This window comes from Drosophila mauritiana, chromosome 2L, assembly GCF_004382145.1.
Source record: "Drosophila mauritiana strain mau12 chromosome 2L, ASM438214v1, whole genome shotgun sequence".
NCBI lineage: Eukaryota > Metazoa > Arthropoda > Insecta > Diptera > Drosophilidae > Drosophila > Drosophila mauritiana.
Genome location: NC_046667.1, coordinates 2009053 through 2037015, shown reverse-complemented (window position 1 = coordinate 2037015; position 27963 = coordinate 2009053). Strand labels below are relative to the sequence as shown.

Below are 27963 nucleotides of genomic sequence, written 5' to 3'. Positions count from 1 at the left end.
TGAATACACATGTTCATTATGCCACTGTTTGTCTCCCCAGATGAGAACCCCGCTGCGATGCAGAAGAGCGGGGCGTGTCCTTGCGCCCCCGGTCCGCTCCAGCTGCTCCTCCATCTGCTGCTGCTGCCGGAGTTGTTGTTGCTGCGAGCGGGACTGGCTGCTGGCAACTGAAAGCGCAAGTTGTTAGCACTCTAATTGCAGCTGAACGAGGAAATTATGTTCCATGACGTCGGAATTTTTACTCTGTGTGCTGTGCTGTGCTGTTTTTTTTAGGATTCTGCAGGGGGAGGGAGGCTGGAAGGGAAGGAGGAAAATGGAAAAAACAAACAAGGCGGGAGGCGCTTTCCCTTTCAGGCGAATCTTTGTTTTCCTTTTAATATTTACATTTCATTGTGCAAAATGAGACACTGAGCCGGGCACGAGAATGCAAAATGCAGAATGTGAAATGCACGGGCCGGAGGAGGGACAAGGCACATGGCACAAAGGACAAAGGAAGGACGCAGGACACGGGACACAGGACCAGAAGGACGACACTCTCTGTAAATACCACAAAGATGCGGCCCCGCTCACAGATATAGTTACAGATACAAAAGTGTGTATTTTATTTCATTACTGCCGCTCCTTTACGAAGGAGCCGCACACGCATCGACTTTATAAACATTTCATGCTGTCTCAACAGAAGCAAAGCTAACCGAAAAAAGGAAGATATGATAAGAGAGGAGCCACGCCCCCACTCACCCACACACAAGTAACACCCACACACCCACACAAGTAACACACACTATCCCGAAAAGAAAGATTGTAATATATATGAACAAAAACTCTCATCTGATCAACTAAAAGCAAAAACTTAATTATAAACACTAACTTGTGCGGAATTTATTTATGGGCAAAATGAAATTTAGTCACGCGGCACTCGCCGTCGAAATGGAAATGAAAATTGAATAAAATTAATGTGAATGCAATATGCGAAATGCGGAAAGCGATGGAAAGCGATGGAAATCAATTGCGGCATGCTCGACTAAGTTTTGTGTTGCACATGCGAGTAAAAGCATGGGTAGGCATGAATTTACTACACGTAAGCCAGTAAGCAGATTTTAGATAATTTATGTGATGATAAAACCAATAAATAAATAAATCAATGGAATGAACTCTTTCAACAATAAACCGAAAACGAAAACGAAACGAATCGAAGCAACGAGTGCGCTTTTCATTTCGGGCTGTGGCAAACTTTTAATGTCTTTCTGAAATGCGGTGAGTACTTAGCAGATGCACAATTTCAGTGAGTTTCCCAACTCAATTAGTTGGCAGAGATGGGAAACAAGTGAAAATCCCTTTGAAGAGCGGATGCTCATAGAAATGCAGATGAAGGAGTCGAAGAAAAAACCAAATGGCATATAAATTCATAGGGAATTATTCACGTCATTACGCGGGCAAAGTAAATAAATTGCATTTTGGTATGAAATTAAAGAAGTTTATAGACCAATAGGATTTTTTTGTGCAGATGTTCTATGCTTTAAATAATTATATCCCTGTAAGCCCTGCACTAACTTCCAACAGACTTGGCCATAACAGTCTCGAATTTCTCGAATTATAATTGATATTTGCTGCTGCTCCGGCGGAGAAAAGAATAACGCAAATGTTGTTACAACAAACAGCTCGGCAGACCTCAAGATGGCGCCGTAAAAACGCCATTACTGCCTCCGCCGTGGAGCAACCCCATCCAGTGGGCCCCATCCCCCCTTTCCCCTCCACCGACCCAATTAATGCGGCCATAGCCGCAAGTGGTTTTCATTAGTTGGAATCCGCACGCGGAGATCAGCGCAATATTTAAATGAAACAATTACGGCCGGGACAGGCGGCACTTGGGCAGAGCAACAAGTCCACTTTTATTCACAGGCAATTTGAGGTCCGTTCGGTTGCAGATCTTAATTTAAACAAACAGCGAAGGACAGCGCCCAATCCGGCATATCAATCATACGCCGCGTGGGCTCACAGGAACGTCTTCAGCAGCGTGATATATGAGCCGGCTGTGCTGAGTATCTGGACGGAACGGAAACGGAAACGGAAACAGAAACATAAACATTTATTATCATAATCAACGCATCGCATGCCATCCCATACAGATCCGAATGCTGGCAGTGAGGGCGTAAAAAACGGCACCGCAATTGTTTTTGCCCGCTGCGAACGGCGCAATATCATTAAAATCACTTTCCTAGTCCTCGCATCGCATTTGTACCACTCAATGTCGTACAGCACGTCCGCCACAGCCGCACTCTGTGGAAAGAGAAGGAGGAGGAGGAGGTAGTCGTTGGAATCTGGATCTGGATGTGGATCTGGATCTGGGGGACGGGTGGGCGGTGCGCATTCCCACTTACACTTTGTTGTGTAATTAAAATTTTATCGCAAGTGCAATTTGTGAATGGCACATCATTTTTTATGTGGCCGCCTGGCTGCTAAATGTTTAGCGTCAAATGAAAATTACACGAATGGTGAAAAAATACACACACAGCTTATTCCTAATAGCAGGAAAGCACAAGATGATAATGGAGAAGTATCCTTTAAATCCATGGCAGGATGTGAATGAGAAACAAGAGAATTTAATGAATATTCATAAAAGTGTCTAAAAGAAAAGATGTGATTGGTTATTTGGTTAAGTAAGTTTACTCAAAACTCCAATCGCATCGAGTTCAGTGACAACTCCTTCGCCAGAGTATCTAAGGCCGAATGAGTGATGGAAATGAAAATGACCTGAGCCCGGGAAAGTGGAAAGTGGGGATGAGTTGGGGGTGTGGTCAGGAGTCGTACTCACACTCTCGCTGACGTGATTGCCTCCGAAGCAGTAGAGGAATAGCTGCGTTAGGGCCGCGATGATATAGCAGATGTAGGTTAAGCCGCTCAGCGACGACGTGTTCTGCGGAGACGGAAGACGAAGAATTGGGGGGTTGGGGAAAGTGAGAAGTGGGGGGAGACGTCATTAATTGGAGCGAAATTGCTGGTGGTGAAAAAGTGCAGGGGATTATCTAATATATAAGTGTATATATACCGTCGTATTATGTGGCGTGCGCGGGCTTGAAGTAGTTGCGAAAATGGAAAACATCAGAGAAATGCACTTTGGCAAATGGTCTGCAGTCTGATTGCTTTTCCTCTCTTTTTCCCATTTTCCACTCGCCTGACATTCCTCCCATTGTGGCATTGAAAAAGAATTATGCATCTTATGCATGTCGTCGAGTGCCTAAAACTGTGACAGTGCTCCATTTTCTAAGTCCCCAACAGGATTGGCTTACAATAAATTGCATTTCCGCTCTTCCGCTTCTTTTGAGTTTATTTTAATTCCGTTTCGGCATTAGCTTGAAGGTCGCAAACTTCAAGTAAGCGAGGTTTATAGCTGCAACTTTACTTTACTCATTTCTATTAACCTTGACAATCAGCTTGTGTTCTCGTTATCCCACAAGTTTGCTCAAATAAAAATAGCGTCGGAAAAGAACAAACTTCGTATTCATATTTCCGTTATCGAGCACGTGTCAAAACTCAGTCTGCCCAACCCTCTTTCACGAACAGACTTAAAAAGTGATAATAGATCGCTGGTCGCAGGATCCCCGAGCGATAAACAAGTTTCGAATGGATTACTCAACACCACTTTGGGCCGAAAAAGAAGCGGCAGAAGGGCTAAGAAATTGCTGGCAGCATTTATCCCATTGGGGCCAGAAGCCAGGAGCCATGAGCCATTCCCGAACATTTCCACTCCGCTCGCCAGTTGCAGCAAACAGCTTATGGGTCTCCGGTGTCCGGGACACCGGAAAACGTGCGAAAGTCGCATTAAAAACTTTTTGGGGAGCAGTAACAATTCATGCGCTTATAAATTGCCACCGGAGAGAGCCGCAGCCGCAGCCACAAAGCAAACAAACAAATCGGGAAAAGCGAATCAGAACGGAGCGGCTGGAAAAGCCAGGGAAAAACAGCAAACAGTGAAAACAGGGAAAAACTTTTAAAACAGCCGCCGAATGCAGGCGATGCGAAAAACCAGTGGCGCGACAAACTGGCCAAATATTAAAGGGGGTTTTGACATTGGCACAACGTGTTGCCAAGTTTTGTCCGTCCTGGTTGCTAAAGTCATGGATACCCTCCCCAAGAAGGCCTCTGAAAAAAGGCTCACCAACATGATGTCCAGGATGGTCGAGCAGAGGACGAAGGCGGCGGACAGGAAATGCATTAAAACGATAACGGTGAACTGGCGTGTTAGGTCCGTGCAGAAATCGATAATCGCATTGTGCCGCTCGACAACTTGGGCCAGTCTGTGCCGCACCTCCGCGTTCATCTCCTCGGTGAACACATCCACTGAGTCTGCAAGGGAAAGGAAAGCCAAGGAAAGTCATCGAGCGAGGGAAAACCATTGTCATCGTGCCGCAGCAGAGCCAGACCCACCGCCATGCAAATCGGCAAATATCCTGCGAATGTCCTGCTGCACCAGCCGGAAAGCGCCGCAGATGTAGAGGCACGAGCAGACGAAGAATCCGTCCACGAAGCTGAAGGCGAAAACGGTGCAGGCACCGGAAGCGGTCAGGAGCACGTAGGTGAGCGGAAAGAGTCCTGGCTGCACGGCAAACGAGGGCAGTCTGTTCAAAAGGAGCTGCGATTAATGGCGGATGGCGTATCTTAAGTGCTTCTGGCGGGGGCAATTGGAATCATTACTTATGTATCACCCGCCATCAACCAAATTGGTTGAGGAACTTTTCATTTTAACGGATACGCGATGCTTACGTAAGTAATAAATAAGTACGAGCCCATAAAGTAGCACGAAATAGCGTTCGAGAGGGATTCAGCCACAAAATCCGCCTGTTACTAGCCCATATCAGAGACCACAAACTAGCTTACTCACATGATATTAAAGGGCAGCTCGACTTGACCTGGCAGCTGCACAATCCAGCGGTAGAGACCCATAATCAGCGGTTGCAAGTTGAAGGCGGCATTTGTCGCCGTGCCAGAGCTGAGCAGCAACAGGCTCAGCCTGTTGGCCGTGGTGGCCAGTCCGACCAGCATCCTCTGGCCCTCCTGCCGCCGCGATTGCCACAACATGGCCCGCAGGCGCTGGACCAGCTCCGCCCACCGTCGATTGGAGCGGAAGAAGACCCACAGCTTCAAAACGCAGACCGCCTTGGTGGTTCCGGGGCAGAAGGCCTCCAGCGCCACCACCAGGTTATCCAGGTGGACACAGCCGTAGGACACCTCGCCCACCGCACCCACCAGCACCACGGCGAAGGCGAACACGAAGAGCAGATGGGCGTGCCAAGGACGACCGCCCCCGCCCCTGATCCTTTGCGGCCAGAGGCCGACAATGAGGCCGGAGATGCGGGGAATCCGGTAAAAGTGGCCGGCAATGGCAGGCTGCCCGCTGTCAGTCATTCCTGGGATGAACTCAAGTGGATACTATCGATGCTCTTGCCGCAACTCGAGTGGTCAGCTGCTCCGGGCAAGTGTCAGACGCAATGTTGGCCTCCGCTTTTATAGGCACTCGAAGGAACTAGTTGCCATAATTTGGGCACTGCGAAAAAGAAACGCTAGTTTAAGAGCTTTAACTTATTAAGATTCAATTAGCCAATATTTTTTATCTTTAACTTACAAGTACACATTGTGCATTGGGGAACTTTCCGTGGGTTCTGCAACAAGTATGTATTAGTTTAGACTTAAAACTTAAAACTAATTTCAGTGCAGCGTTAGCAAGTTGTGCCTTTGCAAAAGTTTTAATTGTTTTTATGCTTACGTCTACGCTTACACTTCCTGCCGCCCACTCGGCCACACCACCCACTCCACCCACTCCACCCACTCCACCGACTCCGCCCATCAGTCAAGGTCCTTCCAACTCACCTGGGTTCGCCCCCGCCCGTCCCGCTCTAATTATACAGGACTCAGTTACAGTTGGAATATTCCACTCAGTGCAAACAACTGCCATTGTTTGACATTCAATATTTTGTGTGTGTTGCACAACAAACAACACAAACGACACAGAGGCAGGAAGGCATGGAGTACAAATTTAATTAATTGTTATGCGGCAAAACTTTCAATTTCTTCGGCTACCTCCACTTCCGCTTCTTTGTCTTGTGTTGTTTTTAATTGGGGTTACCCCTCACCTCTCCGCCACTCGTCCATTTGCCTAAAAGTTGTTAATTGAGGGTTCTTGGCCGAAAGGAAAAGCAATCGGAGCGCACGAATGGAGTTCGACTAAAAATGTTTATCAGCTCCGAAAATCAATTTACATCGAAGGGAAAAATGGAATTTCCACATCAATCGAATTTCGCAAGCAATCTACTGCTTTTAGTTGAACTCAGAAGCCTATCCTTTCCGTATGCTCAATAATCCGACTGCGAGACTTTCCATTTGCATGGCCAAGTGAGCCTGGCCATACAGTCAGTGCCAATAGTTAACAGACGGGACCAGGCCAACCAATTAAAAGCCCACAAACCAAGCAGGGCACACACACTCGGCCATTTGATAGATGGACAATAATTGCATTTTATTTTGGGGCCACAACGAATAATATTTGACTGGCGCAGTGGCCGGCAATGCAGTTGAGCTATTTCATTGAGGTCGTCCCATTAACTTGCAGCTCTCGTTACGGATTTGACTTGCCCAGTGTTTGGAGTCCCCACTCCCACTCCCAGTCCCACTCCCAGTCCCATATCCATCCATCAGCTGGCGGGCAAACATGGGGACCGTGCCTAAGCCAAATCCGGAGCTAATCCTGTTACAGCAACTGTATCAACGCCTAGCACTATCATCGATGGCCAGTAAGTAGGCCGTGCCACGCCCACACACTACACTAGCCGCGCGCCCCCTTTGGTGCAGTTTATTTTGCCGGTCTGTGTGACATATATCAACATGGAGCTGCTGCTTCCCTGGCTATGGCAATGGATATGGCTATGGCTCCACCTGCATCAGCATATTCAATGTGCGGTCCACACGGCGTATGCGCAACTCGGTGCCGCATAAGCGCACGTCAAGTGTTTGCCTGCGGCCACCTCGACCTCGTCCTCCTCTCCATCGGTGCATCCGTGGATCCGTCCATCTGGCTATCAGTGCTTCCCCACAGCACTTCCTCTGAAGTATCCTTGTAGCCCTCTGGCTGTGCGATTTGCGTTCAAGTGACCATAAAGCATTGGCTCAATGTTTGGGTCATATCTGCCACTGCACCTCGAGAAATATAATTTAATAGGGTTAATAAAAGGAGAGGTCTGTACTCACGAACAGAAATTACTGCACGTATACTCCCATCAATTGAGTAACAGATTCCGATAATTGTTTTTCCTCTGAATCAACAACAGGGTACAATGTATAGTTATTTTTCCGAGTGATCAAACACACCCCGATCCGCCCACCCAAGCGATTATGTAATATGCAAATTGAAAGATTAAGCGGTAGGCATAAAGACCGAGCAGCGAGGAGAGATGTGCTCCTTTGAAGGATATTCGCCTGCCGCCCACTTGCTCGGGGAGAGATTTAACAAATTGATTTGCGTACCTGGGCCTTGGATTCGGGGGGCTAGGCTCAGTCCCTCCCGATAAGCCTCCTTTAGTGGGGATTACCACCCAGCGGAAGTGACGTCAGAGGGGTTACCATGGGCTTGGACAGCCCCTTCGGTGTTTCGGGTCTTGTTGTCCTGGCCCTTGTTGGCTGTCACTCCGGCGGACTTGGCCTTTTATTAGCCGGGCGTATAGAAATGCTAGCTTCATTTATTGCCACGACGAGTACACCAATTTTCCATTAAAATTTCACCCCGACTGCTGCTTGAGCGTGCGTGTGTGTGTCCGCATCTCTGTGTGTGTGTATGTGTGTCTGTGACAATTGCATTTGCGCATTTCCATTTCCGTTTCCGCTCTGCCATCGCCATGCGGCTGGCGTTTTCTTTTGCGAGCTGCTTTTGGCAGCCACGCCAAGCGGCGAACGGCAAGCGGCCTTGGCCGCAGCCACCACCCACCGCCCGACGCCACCCCCTTGGTCGCCATAAATTGCCAGCCGCATCCATTCATATCTTGGGCTGCCTCCCGACTCACCATGCATCATCGTCAGCGGCATCATCGCCGCCTTGAATTATGCGCCAATAAATTTGTTTGCTGAAAACTTCACCTAAACCGGATTTCCCCTCATGCAGCATTTAAGTATATATTTAATTATTTGGTGAGAAAATTTGGGAATAATATCTGCAGTCTCCTGCCACTGCACTGCTCATTGCCTGTGCATTCGCCTGCAAACATCGAATTAGCAAGCGGCATTCGATTCGACTGCCGAGCGGCAACAGTGCGTATGATTAACACTAAATGCGTTCCCTGTCAAAGTGCATAATTTCAATTGGCAATGCGTTGCATCGAAATGGAAAAAATTGGGGAGTGCTCGCAGCGCCCGTCACATAATTTTGCTTATTTTGGCAATTAGCTGGAAAATTGACGCTTCAAAATCAGAGTTCATTTGATGGCGAGGGTGGATGAAAGACCTTGATCAAAGTAACTATTTCAACAAGAATTTATAGATATTTTATTAAATCACACAATACCAGAACGTGACAAAGTGGTAAGTTAGTTTTCAGCGAGGGTGGACCGATGAATAATGGAAATCGTTAGTGTTCAAAGAGCCCACTAATTATCCGCTTTATCCGACGATACATTATTCTCTGCCTCAAATATTCATATCCTTCCAATCTATTTTCCATATCAATCAGTCATGTTAGTGGTCCATAAACAATTGGCCATAAACGCAGCAGATTTTATGCGCTTGTCACATGATAAACTGCGCTGAAATTATGATTATTAAACATTGAAAAATGCATCGCAAATCTTCTATGCATAAGTGACACTTACTACCCGCCGGGTGCTTTTTATGGGGCAACGTAACTCAGGGGGCAGCTCCGGGGGTCACGGGGCAGGGGTCACAGGGCATCTGCATCTGGATGAAAACTACTAAAGCAACCCACGTGAAAGTTATAACTTGGCATTAAATGCGCAAAACCGAGCGTGGATATCGTGGATACACGGATCCCTAACACACACTCACACACACACTTTCGCATCTGTATCTGTGGCAATAAAATGCAGTTGAGTGCCAGGACGAGGGGCGGCGGCTGCGGTCGGTGGGCGTGGCAGGCTGGCAGGCAGGCAGGCAGGCAGGCAGGCGGGTCCTGTGAAGATGCTGCTCCTCCAGATGGAACAGACGGGGCAAATGTGTTGCGCATTTCGGTGGCAAAAGTTGCACAAATGTGTGAAAATTGTACAACACAAACAAGCGAAAGGAAACAGGACCCCGGAGTCCTGGAGCACGGAGCCGGCAGGATCCGGAGCTGGTGGCGAAACTTGCAGGACGAGTGTAAAATGCAATTGAAAAATGCCACAGTTTTGCATAAATCAGCAGGAAAGCGCCGAAAATGGTTCACAAACAAGCAGCAACAACAGACCAGGATCCGGCTGAACAACAATGGGTGCCGGCATGGGAAGGGGCACAGGAGCAGCCAGTAGTCGCAGGAGCTGGCAAACATGGCCGCAGGCAACCCGTAAACATGGCCAACATGTCGGCGCTGGAAAAGGGAAGAGTCGGCAAATGGGGGCCACGGACCGCCGCAGATATAATTTACTGATAATGCAATTGCCGTTCGAGCAAACGCACGCGCCACCTGCTGCAGCATCGTCCTGGCCATCCTCATCCTTGTCCTCGCCCCACCCAGCCCGCGTCCTTGTTGCACGCCCGACTAAGCAAGCAACTTCCTAGAGCCGAAAACCGCTGAAATGCGCAAAAAAAATTGAGCAATAACAATTACACTCGCCACAACGAAACTTTAATGCACTGCCGCAAAAACAAAAAGGTAGATAAAAATTACTAGGAATACAAGTTTAGAGACCAAGCTATGGTACAAAACACGTCCTTGCTTAAGAATATATTTTTAGGCTCCACAAATATATCTAGTAGGAATTGAAAGCATTCATAGAGTTTCCAATCGAGCTGTGAATATATGATTGCAATATTAGCGTATTGATTCTAAATTCAGACAATTCTATGATCATATTTTTGTATTATCTAAGTATTGGGCTAAACTATCATTGGCATCAAATGGTTTTCCGGCGCAACTGGGCTCATTACAGTAATGCTGGCTGGAAGGATGTGGCCCAGAGTTCCTACAACCGAGCGGAAGAGCAACTGTCAAATATAGCGAACGCTGCACAAACTGCATAAATATTGCAATCGCATGACTCGACTGGATTGGGGGAATGGGCGGGATTGGGAGGATTGTCGGACGCGGACTTGGTCACGCTGCAGTTGACGTTTTTCCCTTTTCGCTGGGAGTGGCAGCTAAACCGGAGGACACATAGAAAACAGTTCAGCCGGCGAGTCATCATCCAGTGGCTACCACCGCTGCGCATACAAATTTTATTCGCTTCCGCCGGGCGATTTCCAAATTAAAGCTGCCGCACTTGAACTTAAAGCACGGGGAATACCCGCACGTTATCCTGTTTGAAATTAAACAGCAACAACAGAACGTACTTTCCATTAGTGCCTGGGAGAAAAAAGCAAAGGATGTCGAAGAAATAGTGCCTTTTGATTTTCGGCAATTCTTCCTTTGCTCGAGCGTTTTTCCCTTAAAAATCGCAGAGTGAATTTCTTTTGTTTGTTTGACAATCGAACGAGTTCGAAAGTTTTCGCATGAACACAGAGAAAGTACAGTCAGCACTCGCTAAATGGTGGCTTCATAAGGGAGGCTGAATTATGCATTTGATGGTGTAGGTTAAAGATTGAATAGGAATTTATGATCAACTGTAAAGTCGACTTGTTGGACAAGAAATACTTGTACTGCTTCCAGCTACACTGAATAAAATCCAATTTGCTTAAGTAGCACATAGAGGCAATGTAAATACCTTGAAAGGAGCTCCCACTGCCGCAGTCCCACGACACTTTCCATTTGCTGGAAGTTCGCTGCTCGGCTAATTAACTCAATTGCAGCTTTTCCGGGCTCGGGCTCCGCAATTCTTCATTAGCTGGAAGTCAAAGTTTACGATATGCGATTATTTCACTCCAGCGAAGCTGTCAGTACTGGATGCGGATGCTGCTCCTTTGTGAGTGACTGGTGTGGCTGGTGCGCGAGGTGGGTGAGTGTTTGTTTTATGAAGGAAAATAATGTACGAGACAGCACCGCCACCCAGCCACCCAACTGCCATTTTCCAGCCGCCGCATGCCGTAATTGTTTTGGCCTGACTCTGGGAGCCAAGTTTTGAAGGTGCTTTTGGCCACGCAGTTGGAGCTCCAGTACAAGTTATGACACACGATGTGGGCCAGATAACTATTTCCAGGTTGGGCCTGGAGTAAGTACTCCATGGCATAATCTTGGAACTTGGACCACTCCTCCCCCAACCAAATTTCTGCACTCTAGGTGTATGTGCTTTTTGCCCCGTCGTGTTGTTATTGTTTAATTTGCGCAAAATTCAGCTTGTTGTGTGTTGTTCTTGGCTGGGGAATTTGCATTCGAAATTTTGGCATTGTTTGTCCTAGGAATTCGCATTTCCATTACACTAATTCATGTATTTTATTACACTTGCCTGCTCGGCTGGCGGGATTTGGATTCGCAGGCGGGCTTTAAACATTTTGTTGCCGAGGAATAATTTATGCAGTTCACTGTTTAATTGCACAGCTCCGTTTGCGGGTGCGGTGCGGTCATAGTTTCCAAGTTTATACTCGTGCCGGGGACTGACGCTGCTGCCTTGCATCTCTTCCAGTTGAGTAATAAGATTATTAGTTCCACTCCGGGGCACAAACACAAACGCATTATAAATCTAGCCCCAGCACACGCATACGCACACGCACACAGACGCACGCCCGCCCCCCAACCCGGCCACTCCCCCTAGTTAGGCGACGTCCTTGCTGCAGGACCTCTAAATTAATGCCAATCCACAAGTCTTGCACAACTAAGCAACAGCAGAGCTTGGCCTTCTGTCTAGCAGCTACTCTAAAACTAGTTCAATACCTTTTCCAAAAAAGTGTCAACTGAACTGACACACCTTTTTTAATGGTGAATATTTCACAAATCCATTTGGCTACGAAATTTATTTATTCCACTTGAAATGGAATCTATACATGGTATGACAATAATGGCAACTTTAAATAACGAAAGGAAAATTCAAAATATACCAATGAAATGGTAGTGCACTTTTAAATATTTGGCAAATCAAAGCTAAGCTGCTTAACTTTGCAGCTATTTCCTTTGACTTAGTGTAGCCAGGCTGCCGATGACTCATTTAAATGTCAATTACACGAACTTAAATCCAGGCCAGGATGCTGCCGAGACTTTCAGTTGATAAATTCAATTAAATAAATCTGTGAAATTCAGGAGGACTACTAAGCCAGGAGCTTATACGCTGGGTTCGGGTGTTCAAATTACGCAACACGCAAATATTTGCTTAAATTAACTGGCATTCAATGAGGGATGTGGCTTATGTTCGCCTAAGGGCTTCCCTGGGGCGGCTTAATGTTTAGCTGTAGAAGATTTGAATAATTATCCTTATACAGCCGCTGCAGTTGCTCCATACGTTCGTGCAACTCCTCCTCCTTTGGATTTTCGTTCAAATGTAACTGGGTTAGAAGGCCGATATTTCTGTTTCTTAAAACCACAGAGTCGGCCAAGTCTTGTATTTGCTCATTAAAGGCTTCGATGCTTTGCTTGTTACCCTTATAACAGCGTTTTAATTTTATCTTGGCGAGGCTCACGAGCTCGGAGAACTCCTGGAGACGCAGGCGTTGCAGTTGGAGTTCATGGAGGGTCTCTTTCTGAAAATCCTGGAGTCTGGCAAAGTCCTGATTCCCATCGCGCTCCGTAACTTTATCCATGTCCTTGGATACGGGGGATTCCGACTTAAGAGATTCTCGGTAATTGTTTAAACTTTCTTTCTCTATTTTTATGTTTTCAAACTTCTGTTGCAGGCTCATTACATCATAAGATGTACCAGATGCCGATGCAAGTTGTTCAATTCTCTGCTTTTCAGAAACAACGGTGAGCACACACATGCCTTCTCCCTTTCGATGTTCGAGGACATCCAGCAAGAAATTGAGTAATTCCAGCACATGGGCGATGGCTTGTGTGCTGTTCGGCGTTTGGAGCCAGCTTTTGTTCACCTTTTTGGTGTACTGCAGCTGCTGCAGTGCCTCCACCATCTGCTGCACATAGCAATCCCTGCTAAGATGCGAAAATGTTATCCCATTAAAGGGTAGGAGGCGCACTAGTTGTTTCACAAAATCCGAGATAAGCTGACGTAACTGGTAGTCAGTCTTTTTCCGCCATTCCTTGCCAATCTTTTCCAGCTCCCGCCGCAGCAAGTCAGTCCCCAGCTCAGTTTTGAAGTCCAACTTTCGCTTTGAGGTGGTCAGCTTGATTGCTTTGTTGGATTCATGAAGCCTTTTCGGATCCTTGGGGTACGAAAATCCCATCTGTGGCACTAGAAGCCTGCTCGATGTAAAGCTAGTCCTTGGTGGCTTTGTTTTTAGGCGGTCAATAGAAGTTGATGCCAAGCGATTGGTTATAGACTCCTGGCGCTCCCGTTCGAGGATCAATTTTGGGCGGATAGGCTGTGGCTCCGAGGATGGTATACATGTATGGCTGTTAAAGGGAGGAAAACACTTTAGGAGTTGAAATATCAACTAGGTTCTAGCAGGGAAAACTGCATCGAAAAGCCATTTTTGTTATTTAGTAGCACTTTAATATTGATAGGGATAGAAAATTGATTGGCTATTCAATAGACAGCATTTTAAAACTTAAATAATCGACAAAGATTTCTAATGCAATTTCCCTTTAGTCATATCCTTAACACACCTCGTTGAAAGATCTTGGTTTTCCTTTGGATTCCTTTGGGACGGCATTTTCGTGGAAGGAGTTCCTTGATGCTTGGACCTAAGATCCTCCAGAAGTTCTTTAGCACGTTTTGGACGAGGTTCCGACGAGGGTATAGATTTGTTGGTACGGCTACTGAGAATAGCAAAGAAGTTGATTAGAAGTTGGGTCAGTGGAATTTCAGATTACCGGAACTCAGGTGTTTTGGGTCCTTCCCAGGTCCGCTGCCTGCTCTGGCAAGCCAACAATGCATGTTTTGGTGGTACTTTGGAGGCAGAGGAAGATCGATATAGTGATCGCTCCAGGCGCTGTAGCAATTGTCTCGGGCGCTCCAAGCCGAAGTCCGCATCGGTAACGAATATGGAAGGTATCCGCATCTCTGGGTGTTTGGGGCTCTGGCAGTTGCGTGGGGTTAGATATCCTTTTGCGGGGGTGCACCTACTGGACCTCTGCCTCTCCAGCAACTCCTTGGTGCGCAAGGGGGAGCAGCACCCCGGAGTTCTAAGCAAGGATGTCGAAGTTAGTATGTGAAAATACATGGACTTCTGCCAAACCCACCGCACATCTGGCGATTTAGCCACACTACTCATTTTTCGAGCTCTTAATGTAAATGTTTTTAATTTTCCTCAGGATATTTACACTTTTTAAATTTGATCAACAACAACAAGCCAGTGACAACAAATGCTCAGATGTAGGTGACATAACAGCATCTGGCAACGCTGCCACAGAAGATACGGATGGCAGCACTTGGAGATCAGCTGTAGCAGCGCCGAAAGGATCAATTAAATTTTAAAACCAAACGGTTTTTTAAAACCAAAAGTGAAATCGATTCGTGCTTATGCACCAGGCGGCTGAAAATAAGTGGCACTCGCCAGCAATTACAAGCAGCGCCCGCCGCTACCTTTATTAACTTTAAAACTGCATCCATTGGCAAGGCGACCCGGGCGGTGAGCACATAAATCATGGATGAAAGTGAAAATTGGTTGCACCTACCACGAGCACGGGTTCCCAGGTTCCCAGGTGGGCGTCAAAAGGTGCCGCGTCCGCCGACCCACGACCTCGCCCATTTGCGGCGTAATTACGAAACAATACACGCGTCGGAAGCGAAACCAGCAGGCGGCCAGCCAGGAATGAAGAGGCAGAGGAGCCGCCAGGATTCCGGAACATGGAGCCGAGAGCCATGAGTCAGAGGGTCGCAGTAGCATAGCCCCAATCCCCAGAGCTTGGCGAAGGTGTTATCTGCGGGGCCCCCAAGTAAGCACTTTAAAAAATGTATGGTAACAAAAGGATGAAACCCCAAATTCATTTAGAAAATAGTTTAAGCACCAAATTGGTAGATCCTACCAGCAAAATCCTCTCAGTGCACCGCCACCTGTACACTGTGTAGTTTTCCTGTTTTGACTGCTGTGTTTTTGCAATTTAACCGCAATAAATAATGGAGCAGCTTGTTAAATTTGAGCGCCCGCCCACCAGGAAGTGCTGCAAAAATGTAGGTTAGACAGCCCAGGATAACGATAGTGATGATGATGGAGGTTATGATGGCGATGATGACGGTGATGGCGATGTTATCAGTGGCCATTTCACTGGCTGACCGAAACGAGACTCGTTTGGTGTGGAAATGCGATTTTTACATATGTGATATAGATTTTAATTGCGGGGCATTAAAATGCAAGTGGCGGCCAAAAATGCGCTTAAAATAATTACATTTATTGCCGCATCGCCGATTTGGCAGCCGACTAAGCGAAAAGCAACCGCAAATGTCGACACAGCAACGCCAAGTATCAAGTATTTCATCGGCCGTGTATCACTAAATAATTTTGCATTTATTTTATATAATACAGTACACATTGCATTAAACTAAATAAAATCTATTTAATATATAATATATATTTAATATGTACTCGTACACAATCAACCCTATATACGCCGCACCTCCTAATCCTCCGATTTGTCTTAGTCCGCACTTGTGTGTAGCGTAGTTAATATACGAATCGCCTTTAGTTTTGTTAACAACAATTATTGCTATTTGAATTCATTATTGGTTTAAGTGTATTCTCGTGTTTGTCGTTTAAAATCCTAACGTATTTTGTTTGTTTGTTTGCGGTGTTTCAAGTTCTCACTTCTCACGATGTCTGCGTCGTTAGTGTGGATATACATATTTAAAATATAGTTTCTATTTAGAGTTCTGTGTATGCTTGATAAACAATTGAACAGCTAAAACAGTTTGCCAGTACACCAAACTCAGCTCGTCAACAATTCGAATTCGGTCGAGTAAACTATTTACAAGTGGAGCGTATCAATATAAATTCACCAATTGTGGTTAAAAACATGCAAGCCGGGGCTCGTTGTACAATTGAACTAGAAGCAATCAGGGTGCAATCTTATGGCGAAAACGTAACATTTAGTTGCGATTGCTAGACAGTATGATGTGGGCCAAACGGAGGGACGCCCTAAGCAAGCCCAAGTTCAAATTTGAATTTATTCTGGGAATGGCGGTGCTTAAGTTCTTAAAGGCTTAGCTAAACGGTAGGTGGTTTTATTTATCGGCGTAAAACAAGGACCCAAAGAAATGTATGAATATTACATTTGAAGATGGTCGTAAGAAATATCAACAGAAGCGAATCAATCCAACTTTGTTTTAAATTTACACAGGACAGTTTACAGTGGATAAATTATGCCTAACAAATTATAAGTATCTCTAAAATAGGCTCTCAATATTCATTCATACATAGATTGTTCTTAAATATCTCGAGTGATATCGGTTGCGAACATAGGAATAGACAGACAAAAGTGTGTTTCGTGTTTACAGTATACAGTAGTAATACATACGTATGTAATAATAATAATAACAGTAACTATTTAACGCAACGTGGTCGTCAAATGGAAAGGGGGAGGGGACGGTAAAGCAGGCGCTTAACTGGAATTAAACATTAATCAACAAACCGACCACAAATCGACTGCCACTCATTCCTGGCAGAAGCCCTCAGTCTCCTCGATGGCAAAGGTCAGCTTCTCCACCAGCTGATCGTAGCTCTTGTACGGCGGCAGGTCCAATCGATTGAAGCAGGTGTGCGAGCGCGGCAGCCACGTCTCCTTGCCCACCTTCTCGATGCAGAAGCGCTGCGGCCCGTTGGAGCCCATCAGCTCGGCGAATCCTCCGACCGGCACGCGACACGTGCCCGTCACAAACTGCAGCAGGCGAGCTCGCTTCTCGTTATCCGTCTCGCGAACAAACTGCAGAGCCAATTATCCGGATTAGCGAAGGGAAAGGGCACAAAGAACACAAAGGAACCCACCTGCCAGAACCAGACAACTTGCTTGGAGTTGCGGTTGTAGTGCCTGTAGATGGTATTGCGCTGCCAGTCCTCCACGTCCACGTCCTGCATGCCGCACAGAATAAGCTCCAGCTCGCGCTCGTCAAAGTACTTGAGCCACTCCAGAGGCACCACCTCATTGAAGCCTTCCAGGAACGTCTTTGTCTGCTGCTCAATGCCACTGTAATAGGAATCAGTTAAAACCGAGTCAAAAATGACACCCATATTGACAACATATTGTCGGTTATCAAGTCAAGTGCTTACCGCGTCATCCGCCACTCTGTCATGAGGGTGATGTACTCCTCCTTGTTCTCCTCCGTGACGCGCTCCTTTTCCCCGTTCTCCTTCAACTCGTGATGGATTATCTGGCCGAGCACTTCGAAGTCCACACTAAACCAGAGCTCCAGTCCGCACTCATCGATGTTGTTATCTTTCACCCAGATAAGCGAGTTGTAGAACTCCGGATCGATCGTCTCGATGTCCTTGATGGTCAACTTCTTGTTTAGCATGCGCTTGTAAAATGGCATTGTGAATCCACTGTAGATAAACCTTCCATGATACAGGGCCATCGCGATAAAGCGACCGATGAACTTGAAGTACTGCAGGTGATCGGGGTTCACGTACGAGGCGGGGTTTATCTGCAGGCTGTAGTTGTTCTTGTTCGCGTACTCAAACAAGCAGTACATGGGATTCAGGACCTCGTGGGAGAGCAAGAAGAACCACTCGCGAGATACACCACCATAATCCAGTCCCTCCTCGCCGCGGAATATGATATACAGCCGCCTTCGCAGTTCGTAGGCTGGCAGACGCATGATCTGGTGGTATGAATCCTCGAACAGGGTTTGTCGCGTCACCGTGATCTTTATGTGCGATGGCAAAGCGTTGCTCTGGCACAAGTAGCGGAACTGCGACAGCTTCCAGCGGAAACTGCGTTCGTAGGCGCGTGGCACTCCGTACACTCCCTTGGCGCCCTTAGGAGCACCGGGTCGAGGATCCTCGAAGGTGGTTCGCCTCGTATTGTGATCCACGAAGAAGCGCTCACCGGCGGCTGTATAGCGGATTTCCCAGCCGGGCGGAAGCGGGCCCTCGTTGATTAGGCTCACCTCTTGTCCCTGCGTGCGTGGATCCTCCCACTGGGTGGTTCGGTTCTTGTGGTTAACAAAGTACACTCTGTTGTCCGATTGGATCTGTGCATGGTAAATTAAGGAACGAGTTGAAATAAATACTTTTTAAAATGTAGACAAACGGCTTTACCTTCTTCTCCCATCCATCTGGTAGTGGACCCAGTGCATCCTCGTCGTCCTGCGTCACCTGGGCTGTCACCGCCGTTGGTTGCTGCTGCTGCTGGGAGTACAGGTATCGCTGGTTGCCCTGAGACACAACGTGGGCCCGTTGACCCTGCCAGTGCTGGAAGTGCATCAGACGCTCACTGTTCGGCCGCTGCCATGTAGTTTTTCTTGTGTTGTGGTCTACGTAGTAAACTCGACCGCGTCCATCCTTCCTGATCTCCCAGCCCGGCGGCAGCGGTGTCGGTTTCTCCCAGTATGTGGAGCGTGTATTGTGATCTACGTAATATCTGCGGCCATACTGGTCCAGGCGGATTTCCCACCCCGCAGGCAGAGGTTCATCATCCGCTGGTTGTGTCTGCAGTTGAGGATCTGTGCTTTGGCTCACGGGCAGTCCAACTCCGGGCTGTTCAATTGGTAGGCCTGCTACTCCAGGTGGTCCTACCGCTGCTCCTCCTCCAGCTGGCAAATAAACAGCAGCTGGTTGTGTATTCTCTGGCAGCGCTCCGTACACTTGGGTTAGAGGACGAGCCAGTGCGGGAGCTGGTGGTTGCTGAGGATACGGAGCTGTCTGCGGCACGGCCGCACCACTGCCATTGACCATTCTCAGGGGTTGCTGTTGATTCTGAGATTGCTGCTGTTGCTGTTCCCACACCGGGGGCGCCTGCGTAGATCTCCGGTGATCTCCACCTCCATTCGGCAGGGGAGAGCGGCTCTCTCCGCCGTTGCTATTTCCACTGCTCGAGCGTAGCCGCATCCGTGCCCGTACTCCACCGTAGATCATGCAACTTCGTCCGGCGGCTGCATCACTGACCATCGACGGATTAACCGCCTGGACGGGTGGATTGCCATTCTGTTGGCCAGCCACTGGCTGAATCTGCAGCTTGCTCATGTCGAGTTTAAGGCCATTGAGGATGGCCACTAGCTCGCCGCTCTTCGTCTGGCGATTGTCTGACTTGCTGGTGACGAACAGGTCGATGGTCAGCTCAAGGAACTCACACCGCCCATTGTAGTGCTGCAGAATGTGCGCCAGGTTGATGATCCGCTCACCAAGCATGGCATCTTTACGGAAACTGGAGTGATCCAGCACTTTGAAGTGCAGCGTTGAATTGGGTGTAATCTAGCGACGATAGATCCCGTGGATATTACAAATAATTGGCTTTTATTATTCTTTCTACTCACCAGCACTGTAAACTCCTCGTTCCACTTGGGCAAATAGCTGTTCTTCACCAGGTCCGTTTTCCGCTTGCTTTTGCTGTCAATCAAGAGCTCCACGTAGGGATTTGGCTTGAGGAAGCCATTGTTGCGCAGCGAAGCCTCCTCGACTGAAAGGATTTCGGGCCATTATTGATTGAACAGAATGTTTCACTTTCTTTTGTTTGCTCACTTGTCACGCTTAATTGATGATATCCTTGATTGGCACTCCCACTGGCCCCCGCCCCCGAGCTGGAGGTGGGCGTGGGGCTGGCGGATCCCGCTCCATTCACCGTCTGCCCGGCTTCCATGCCGCCGGAAGCTGCACCCGCTGGCAGCCCATTTCCATCGGCCATTTAGTGGCTGAGTGTGTGAGTGCTCCTGGTGCTCCGCCTCCTCCTCCGCCTTGTATTCCTCCCTCTGAGTGACCTTCACCACCTCGGGGAGCTGTCGTTCTGAAAGAGAAAGCCAGTATTGAGCACGCTGCTGTTGACTTTTGGTGGTGGAAAGTATCGAATGGGCGAAATTGCGTGTTCGGGAGCTGATAAGATAAGTCCGGAACACGGCCTACGTAAATGGTTTATCAATACCCAAAAATGTACAATGCTGTTGAACAGGAAGCTTTTATAGAGTGGTTATAACTATCCGAATAAAACTGTAGTACACACTTTCGCTAGGATACAGATTACCAACAGGGCTATATTGGAACCCTGAGTGATTTACTAAGCACTTTTTAGATGTTATGCAGTTTTCCTTAGTCGCTTTTAGCACTCGACGACTTAAACACCTGATCTTAGGAGGCAGATAATGCCAGCTCTATATCATTATGAAAGCGACTATCCGCAGATAAGATATGGCCTGTTTAGCTTTGTGTACTATATAGTGTAAACGACAGTATGGCAACAAAACGCTTTGCGAATAGGCCTTCACTTTTTTGGTGAAATAAACTGCTCGAACAAAATGTGAGCTGTAAAATCGGCGCTAATGTATGTACAGTACAACTCGGTCATATATGAAAGATAAAAATTGTGTTATTTCAAGCGAAATTAATCATGACCAAACTGGGAAAACAGTTTATTAAACAACTGAGTAATGTTTATGATCCCAAAATACATTATTTGAATAGGGGTGGCTAGAGGTTCAAATGATTGAAAGAAGCTGACATATTATAGAAATTTCCCCAAATAAATTCACTGATAAGTGCACTTGATTTCGTGGACTTTAAACTGCTGGGAAGCACCGTATTATCGCCTATTAATTTTCTCCATAATTTACGACTGCCACGGGTGTGTGCGTGTGTGTTTCCCTGTACTTTTTCGTACTGGTCATCCATAACTTTGATAGCAAACACCCCGCCACACAATAGATTGTATAATAATGTTGCCATGTGAGTCATCGACAACACGAAAAAGAAAACGGCAAGTGAATTCGGTTTCAATTGTTGAATGGCTATTGCATATTGATTGTGTGCAGGAAGCAACATGGCCGATATGGCGATACACAAGCCAAGAAATAAGTTATTTTGTTTGAACTAAAATCTCACTGCTTTAATGACTTCTTCGCTTTGCTTATCAGCATGCTGATAACCACCGTGATTTTCTCGCTGTGTACCGCTTGCGTACCGCTTGCGATTTCCCTTTTGCTTGCGTTTTCACTACATTAATTTGCCGAGAACACGTGAGCAAGTGCAGCTTGTTGTTTACCATTAGTGTTTACTCATCAGGTTCTGTGACCGGATTGAAATCGATTTGGATCTGAATGAGGCACAGTTCTCCGATCAATTAGCACGCACTTCCCGGCTCATTGCGCCTATCATTCGAGCGCTTATCAGTGGGCCGATGAACAAAGGGAAGCTATCTGGTGGGGCAGCCGGAACGCGAGCCAAGCGAAGTAATCAGCAACAGCTGTCAATAAGCCTAGAATGCACTTCTCGCTCGATGGTTGGGAAGGGGCGGTGGAGGGAGGGAAACTTGAACTTCCTTGAATTATCGACCGCAGGGCTTAGTCACCCACACAGCGGCACTATGCTACAGCACACACATATATATATATGTAGATATATATTTATTCGTGGTCATGTAACGCACGCCAGAAAGAAGGTAACTACCTCTCCCACTCCCACTCCTTCTGTGGGTGGGCGTGTGTGTGTGTGTGTGCGCGCTTGTAATTGAGGCAAAGGTCGCGACTTCCATCCCGCTCGCACCCGCTGCCACCGCATTACCGCTGGCGAATTCCAATGCAAGAGGCGTTCCTTTTTGTTTTTAGCAATTTCTGGGGGTTTCTCCTCCTCCGTTTTCCTTTCCTTTCTACCTGCGCCTTACCTTCTGCTGCTTCTTCTTCTACCCCTGGTGCTCCTACAACTTGCGCCTGTGTGTGTGGTTGTTGTCTCCTGTGTGCGGCTGCATGTGTTGGTGTGTGTGCGGGATTCTAAATTGGGTTTCCCGTGCCCCGAAATGAATGGCTGGATTATTGCACTAGTTGGCCCTGCCGCCCTCGCTTTGGTCCACGTAATCGCGAGCAGTTGATATCGCTGCACTAATTGTTTATTTGTTATTTTGTTTCGCTTGCAAGCAGCAATTTCTAGAGCTGCAACTTCGTACGATGTTTTTCGATACAACTGATGTGGCCACTCAGTGCGCGAATCGATAGGTTCAAGTCACTTGGCAAGGCTTGTATCCACGCTAGACTGGGTTGTTGTACTCGCTATATTACCAACTTACGTTTTTAACCAGAGTTGCCGTACTAGCTCAAAATGGAGTAGCCAACCAGATTTGAAAAAGACCGCGAATAGGAAATAGGAATACAAATGTATTGCCCGCATTCAAACAAAACGAAGGTAAATAATTAGAAACAAAGTTATGCACCAGCTAGTACTTCTGGTCTCCCCGATTTTATTTTAATCTAAGTGTATTTCCCTATATAAATTGGCAGGCCGATTAATATTAATTACACAATTGCGTTGCTCATTGAATTTCTTTAAGTGTTCTTTAATTTTGTGGTGCTATTGAATAAATATAAAAGCGCGAATTCAGTACATCGAATGACATAGTGTTTGCCGGTAAAGAGTTCTTACAATGCTAAAATCCGCAATTGCTTTGCTATGTGGGCTTCTTGCTTTAAATTTGTGTGGAGCTTGGGCAGAATCCATGAGTTGTCCTTTGAAGGACCCGCCTAGCCAGTGCGGAGGATACTGTCTTGGTGTACTCATGCCCGTGTTAAATCACCTGAACATTCCCCACAATCTGGCGAATTCAAGCAAGGCTAACGAGGTCATAGTGAGACAGTACACTATGGAAGGCCAACTGACTGCTCTGAAGGATAAGCAACTAAGCACTGAAGTCGCACTGGATGCCCAGGGCAGAAAACTGGATATTAACGAACAGAACTTTACTGACCGACTGAATGGCTTGGAAAGCATACTGTCGGCCCTGGAGGAAACAGTCATAAACCTAGAAACCAAAATGAAATACTTCAGATTCGAGCAAATCGGCTCAAAGTACTATTACATAGAGAAAGTATCCGAGAAGAACTGGTCCGATGCTTCAAAAACTTGTCGCAATATGGGAGGGCACCTGGCCGACATTCAGGACGAGGCAGATCTGAACGCCATCAAGGCGAATCTCCAGAGAGACACGCATTACTGGCTGGGAATCAACGACTTGAAGTACAAGGGCGAATTCTTGTCCATGTCCACGGGCAAGTCGGCTCCCTTTCTGAAATGGGGCTCGGGAGGACCCTCTCAGTTGGACACCTTCAACTGCGTGTTCCTATACAATGGGGAAATGCACAATTACCCATGCAAATATAACTTCCAGTTCATTTGCCAGACCGAGGAGTAAGATTTATATGTATCACTTAAATAGAAAACACATGAGAATAATAAAACCTTTGCTGATGCCGTAACACCCGTGATTTTTTATTCAATCCCTCAAGCCTTCATTAGCTTATCTCTATTACTCACTTTATGGTTACTAAATTTACCCGTTTCACGTTATATTGCACTTTTAGACAAACAAACTGCGCACAAAAAGTGAAATTTCCTTGATTCTCCGATCTTTCCAGTAGCACAAAAACTATTTGTTTAAACAATTATTAGCACTCGTTTTAAATACGATCACTGAGAGCGGAGAGGCCAAGAAAATTCGTCGTATACCATGTTGTTTGTTCGCTTTCGGACTTTTTCACACATTGTCAAGAGTTTCAGAGAACGCGGCTCAAAGTGAAAATTATCAAAATTTAATGTGCCGACCGCTCCGCATCCGCAGTCATTCGTGTCGCGGGCTTCGAACGGAGCAGATCGGAAGTTACGGTTACGGACTGTGCACTACGGGCGGAAGGATTACGCGAAGAGGATACGCGATGAGACAGCTGCTGGTTTACGCGTTGGTCGCGGGCTTGTTTTACTTTTCCGAAGGTAAACTCCGCCAGGAAGTGAATTGTGCCAGAATTAGATCAGTTTTGGTTTTCCTACTCTCAAAGGAAAATGTTCATAAATTCATATACGTACTTAATTTAAGTAACTTGAAATATAATATGCCCTAAAATGAATAAGATTATTACAAGAAAGTGAAGACCTTTCATTGCCTTAAAAATATATAAAAAAAAATGAAATTATGTAGGAAAACCAAAACTTATTATTCGGAAATCTCCGCCAAAGTCAAAGTGCTTTTCCCATGTTAATGTGTACATTACTCCTTTTCCCATTTCCGCACTTGCTTAACGCAGGCAAGCCGTGCCCCGAAAAGACACGCCCCCACAAAACCCGCTGCGACGCCTTCTACAAGTGCCGGGAACTGCCCTCCAACTCGCACGTTTGGATTCCGGTGAAGTGCAACGAGGGACTGGTGTTCGAGTCCAGTTTGGGCAGCTGCGTTCTGCCTGGCGAGGATTGGGAGTGCATCACCCCGAGTGAGATGAGCTCCACGCAGTCGCCACCTGGGAGGCCGGACGCAGACATACTGATAGTCAACGACATGGACGAGGCGGGTCTGCTGTTGAGCGAGTCCAGCCACAAGGACGATGGCACCGTGGAAATAGTCCTGGACTCCACACTGAGCAGTGAGGAGAATGAGGATAATGAGAAGGCGGCCCAGAGCAAGCCGCAGCCGGAGGAGGACATCTCTTCCAGTCACAATTTCGACTCGAGCGGCGATGGGGAGCTGGTGGAACTGGATTCCCCAGCTGGTCTGAAGCCCGAGAACCGCGAGGAGGTGACTTCCAGCAGCATGGAGCACAGAACAGAGGTGGAAAAGCTAAGAACGGAACTTAAACAGGTGGCTGGTATCAGCGAAATAGCCAAACCGGGATCACCCATCGATCCCAGCCTGACTGCTCACCTGCAGAGATTGTCCCAACTGATTGATGGGCTGCAGCAGACCTACCAGAAGACAGATAAGCCTCAGACGGAGATGCGTCCAGACCAGTTAAATGCCTTCCTGGCACACTTTGACATCAAGAACCGGTATGAGATGATGAACCCCATGGAACAGACCTCTTCCACGATCACCACCACCACCAGTACCACAGAAGCCCCCAAAATAAAGCCAAGGCTTCCGGAACCCACCTCGAATAAGACCCGCCTGCAGGAGCACCTGAGCCACCATCGCCTGGAGCCGGAGACGAAACTAATGCTCAGCAATGCCGTGCCCTACTCCTCGCATGGAACCACCGGGCAGGGATATGCCAACTCCCAGATAGTGGTGAATCGCCCCGAAGGCTCTGTGATGTTTGCCCTGCCGCCCAATTACGGGATGAGCCAGGAACAGGGCTCGTATGTAAACCACCATTCCGCACAGAGTCACGAGTACAGCGATCATGAGCCCAAGATATCGGAGGACACCTTGAAGACGGTTCTGGAGCTGTCCAAGCAGATGATCGCCGCACAAAACCTGCCCAAGGTGCTGCCTAATCCGGGCTTCAATGGTGCCTATTACCAACCCATTCTGCAGCCTGTTTTCATGTCCCCCCAGGGCAATCCCTACCAGCAGTACTACGGCATGCCGCCTCCCTTGAATCCGCACTACATGCAGCACAAGAAGCACTCCGCTGGAGGCGGTTCCTCGGGCAATGGCTACAACAAGCCCAGCACCACCATTATTCACAACAATGTGATACCTGTTCACCTATCCAGCACGAGTTCGGGGGAAAAGGAGGTGCTGGACACGTATGGCAACAGTTTGGGGGTATATCCCAGTATGGATAAGCATGTGACCGCCAGCCAGGCTAGTGGCATGGAGTACATGACGACAGCTCGGCCCGTTACGATCGCAACTACTGCCAGCACCTACTCCGCTCAGTACGGATCCCAGTCCCCGTTTGCCAGTGACTACACCTTGACCACTCCGCGACCCTTCGAGCACCAACCTTCAGCCGCCACAGTGGCCACCTACTACACTCCAAGTCCGCATCTGGGCGAGCACAACGCGAATAGGGTATACCAACCCACCGAGTCCTATCCCACGATGAATATGCCCCGACCCATGGACATGTTTCCAGGACAAATCGATGCGGACAGGGTAAGCATTCGACCCAACTCGCAAAAAATCGAAAGCATGGAGATGGACGAAGATATGATTAAGGCCAACTATCAAAGTGGCTCTGGAATTGGAAATGGGAATGGGAACACGCTTCCTCACGTACTGACCTACAGCAGCGACATGGGCCAGCAATTAGCACCTTCGAATGGCTATCTGGAGCAGAGTTATAGCCACCAGCAGCCGCAGCACCACAACCATCCATATATGCCCAGGCCCAGACCCACGATGAGCAGCAGTATCTATAGTGACTCCGATGGCAATATGGAGATGAGCATGTTCACCAGCAGTCCGAATCTCAACCCATTCAAGGGCGGCAACGTGAAGTATCCAGGGAGTACTTCGTCCAATGGCCAGCTGGTTAACTTCAATGGCAACTTCATCAGCCTGGATGTCTTCCAGAAATCCATACTGCCCCTGATGACCAAGTCGCCATCCGACCTGAATGAGCTGGGAAACGTGGAGGTTATCACATGCCAGGCGGGCGTAAGACAGCCAAATCAAACCGACTGCACGCGATATTTCGTTTGCAGCAAGAAGGATGGCAAGGTCCTGTCCTACTCCTGTCCGCCTTACACGGCGTTCAATAAGCAGACCAGGATTTGCGATGCTCCCACCTATGCGCAGTGCAGCAATGTGCTTCCTGCCTTCAATGGCTACACCATAGATAGCAATAGGAGACTCCAGATGGAGGCCATCAAGATGCTGAGTGAGGCCAAGAGGAGGCAGGAGGCTGCCTTGAAGGCCCAGAGCATAGCCAGTCTGCTCCAGCAATACGGAAGCACTCAGCAGGCGCAACCTGGCATATCGTCCAACGTAGAGAGTGATCCCCTGGACTCGTATGTGGTCAGCCTGCCAGAAGTCAGTCTGGCCACCACCACCAGCAGACCCACCATCATCCAGAGCAGCAGTGGTGTGAGCAGTGGTGGATCATCGACTCCCGCAAAGAAGAGGAAGTACTACTGCAAGGAGGGCGATAAGATCCCGGACCAGACCTCCATTTCCAGCTACTTTGTGTGCTACAAGAACGCCCAGGGCCAGATGAAGGGCCACAAGATGAGCTGCTCCAAGAGCCTGCTCTTCTGTCCCAAGACCCTCATGTGCACCCTCGCCTCCAAGTGCACCGACTAATCCGTTCCAAATTGTTGAGAATTTTTCCACATTTGCCACCTTAAGTTACTTGCCTAGACGCTAAGTTATTTATTCTAGTTTTAGTTGAGACCGAAACGAGACCTATTAAACTTCTGAAAACCCAAAAATGTATATGAGTGTGTATTTGTTTTCTTTTTTGGGAAAGTTTCTCGGCTTGTTCTAGAGCAAATAAGACCTTGCCCTTCCGGTTTCTGGGCTCCAGCTGGAAAAACTGACCTTCTTGAATGGCCCTCCGAACGTGATATATGCCAGGCGGTCACTAAAACCCAGGGGCGGAACTATTTCGAAAGGGGATAATATAATGAGTCACTAATAGGACCAAAATATCTATGAAGTAATTAAGGCCTTTTACTTGTAATATACATTGCCATGGAAAAACCTGTTAGAAAAGAGTCATTGCAAGAAATTGCAACACGCGAATAATATAATATTTAACACATATATGATAGATTATAAAATAATCTACAGTTCCCACACCGAATAATTTAAACTAGCATGCTTTCCTTAATCTTGGAGTTGACTCCGTCCCTGTTTTTGGTCACTGACAAAAGCAGCCAAAATGATTTTCACTTTTTTAATGTCTCCATGAAGATTTTACTTGTTTGTTTTTAGTGCGCTGCCCAAATGGTCAT

At 47.4% G+C, this 27963-nt stretch overlaps 6 protein-coding genes across 8 annotated transcripts in view; 3 read left to right on the top strand and 3 right to left on the bottom strand.

The window, feature by feature from the left end:
* LOC117150428 overlaps positions 1–867 on the top strand; it is a 41568-nt gene extending 40701 nt beyond the window's left edge. The window contains exons 7-8 of one of the 2 annotated variants that reach the window (XR_004460764.1): positions 41–592; positions 680–867. Coding sequence is in view for 1 of the 2 variants with exons in the window: in XM_033317304.1 (XP_033173195.1) it covers positions 41–171 (131 nt within the window). In the remaining variant the exon portion in view is untranslated. Of the gene's footprint in view, positions 1–40 lie in introns of both variants that reach the window. The other variant, XM_033317304.1, reaches the window with a different exon arrangement.
* A 1125-nt stretch (positions 868–1992) lies between these two features.
* LOC117150526 (odorant receptor 22c) lies at positions 1993–5403 on the bottom strand. Its single transcript, XM_033317450.1, has 6 exons — positions 4880–5403; positions 4426–4616; positions 4157–4344; positions 2813–2914; positions 2125–2277; positions 1993–2043 (listed from the first exon to the last, which is right to left on the bottom strand). The coding sequence occupies exons 1-6, from the start codon at positions 5401–5403 to the stop codon at positions 1993–1995; spliced, it is 1209 nt and encodes a 402-aa protein (XP_033173341.1).
* A 6653-nt stretch (positions 5404–12056) lies between these two features.
* Positions 12057–14544, bottom strand: LOC117149383 (kinetochore and Eb1-associated basic protein). 2 transcript variants are annotated; one of them, XM_033316771.1, is made up of 4 exons: positions 14411–14544; positions 14042–14353; positions 13835–13987; positions 12057–13621 (listed from the first exon to the last, which is right to left on the bottom strand). In XM_033316771.1, the coding sequence occupies exons 1-4, from the start codon at positions 14440–14442 to the stop codon at positions 12472–12474; spliced, it is 1647 nt and encodes a 548-aa protein (XP_033172662.1). In that variant the 5' UTR covers positions 14443–14544; the 3' UTR covers positions 12057–12471. The 2 variants fall into 2 exon arrangements, with proteins under 2 accessions (XP_033172662.1, XP_033172663.1); XM_033316772.1 differs by having other exon boundaries at positions 13835–13984.
* Positions 14545–16372: 1828 nt separating this feature from the next.
* On the bottom strand, positions 16373–22262 carry LOC117138507 (E3 ubiquitin-protein ligase Su(dx)). The gene is made up of 7 exons (XM_033300645.1): positions 21968–22262; positions 19840–20101; positions 19635–19777; positions 18421–19572; positions 17431–18353; positions 17149–17347; positions 16373–17086 (listed from the first exon to the last, which is right to left on the bottom strand). The coding sequence occupies exons 2-7, from the start codon at positions 20000–20002 to the stop codon at positions 16817–16819; spliced, it is 2850 nt and encodes a 949-aa protein (XP_033156536.1). The 5' UTR covers positions 20003–20101; positions 21968–22262; the 3' UTR covers positions 16373–16816.
* A 458-nt stretch (positions 22263–22720) lies between these two features.
* LOC117150915 (accessory gland protein Acp29AB) lies at positions 22721–23485 on the top strand. The gene has a single exon (XM_033318067.1). The coding sequence runs from the start codon at positions 22721–22723 to the stop codon at positions 23483–23485; it is 765 nt and encodes a 254-aa protein (XP_033173958.1).
* A 438-nt stretch (positions 23486–23923) lies between these two features.
* On the top strand, positions 23924–27350 carry LOC117141576. The gene is made up of 2 exons (XM_033305092.1): positions 23924–24060; positions 24372–27350. Exons 1-2 carry the CDS (start codon positions 24006–24008, stop codon positions 27308–27310), a joined length of 2994 nt encoding a protein of 997 aa, XP_033160983.1. The 5' UTR covers positions 23924–24005; the 3' UTR covers positions 27311–27350.
* The last annotated feature ends 613 nt before the right edge of the window (positions 27351–27963 follow it).

Excerpts from the sequence above, each read along its gene's own strand:
- LOC117150526 (XM_033317450.1), bottom strand. The coding sequence starts at position 5,403 with ATGACTGACAGCGGGCAGCCTGCCATTGCCGGCCACTTTTACCGGATT. Across the intron at positions 4,345-4,425 it reads ATTTGCCGATTTGCATGGCG|ACTCAGTGGATGTGTTCACC; the intron begins GTGGGTCTGGCT and ends TTTCCCTTGCAG. Across the intron at positions 2,278-2,812 it reads GCAATCACGTCAGCGAGAGT|AGTGCGGCTGTGGCGGACGT; the intron begins GTGAGTACGACT and ends CTCTTTCCACAG.
- LOC117149383 (XM_033316771.1), bottom strand. The coding sequence starts at position 14,442 with ATGAGTAGTGTGGCTAAATCGCCAGATGTGCG. Across the intron at positions 14,354-14,410 it reads GCTAAATCGCCAGATGTGCG|AACTCCGGGGTGCTGCTCCC; the intron begins GTGGGTTTGGCA and ends ATCCTTGCTTAG. Across the intron at positions 13,988-14,041 it reads CCCAAAACACCTGAGTTCCG|TAGCCGTACCAACAAATCTA; the intron begins GTAATCTGAAAT and ends TGCTATTCTCAG.
- LOC117138507 (XM_033300645.1), bottom strand. The coding sequence starts at position 20,002 with ATGGCCGATGGAAATGGGCTGCCAGCGGGTGCAGCTTCCGGCGGCATG. Across the intron at positions 19,778-19,839 it reads TCATCAATTAAGCGTGACAA|TCGAGGAGGCTTCGCTGCGC; the intron begins GTGAGCAAACAA and ends AAATCCTTTCAG. Across the intron at positions 18,354-18,420 it reads CAGATGGATGGGAGAAGAAG|ATCCAATCGGACAACAGAGT; the intron begins GTAAAGCCGTTT and ends TACCATGCACAG.
- LOC117150915 (XM_033318067.1), top strand. The coding sequence starts at position 22,721 with ATGCTAAAATCCGCAATTGCTTTGCTATGTGGGCTTCTTGCTTTAAAT.
- LOC117141576 (XM_033305092.1), top strand. The coding sequence starts at position 24,006 with ATGAGACAGCTGCTGGTTTACGCGTTGGTCGCGGGCTTGTTTTACTTT. Across the intron at positions 24,061-24,371 it reads CTTGTTTTACTTTTCCGAAG|GCAAGCCGTGCCCCGAAAAG; the intron begins GTAAACTCCGCC and ends TGCTTAACGCAG.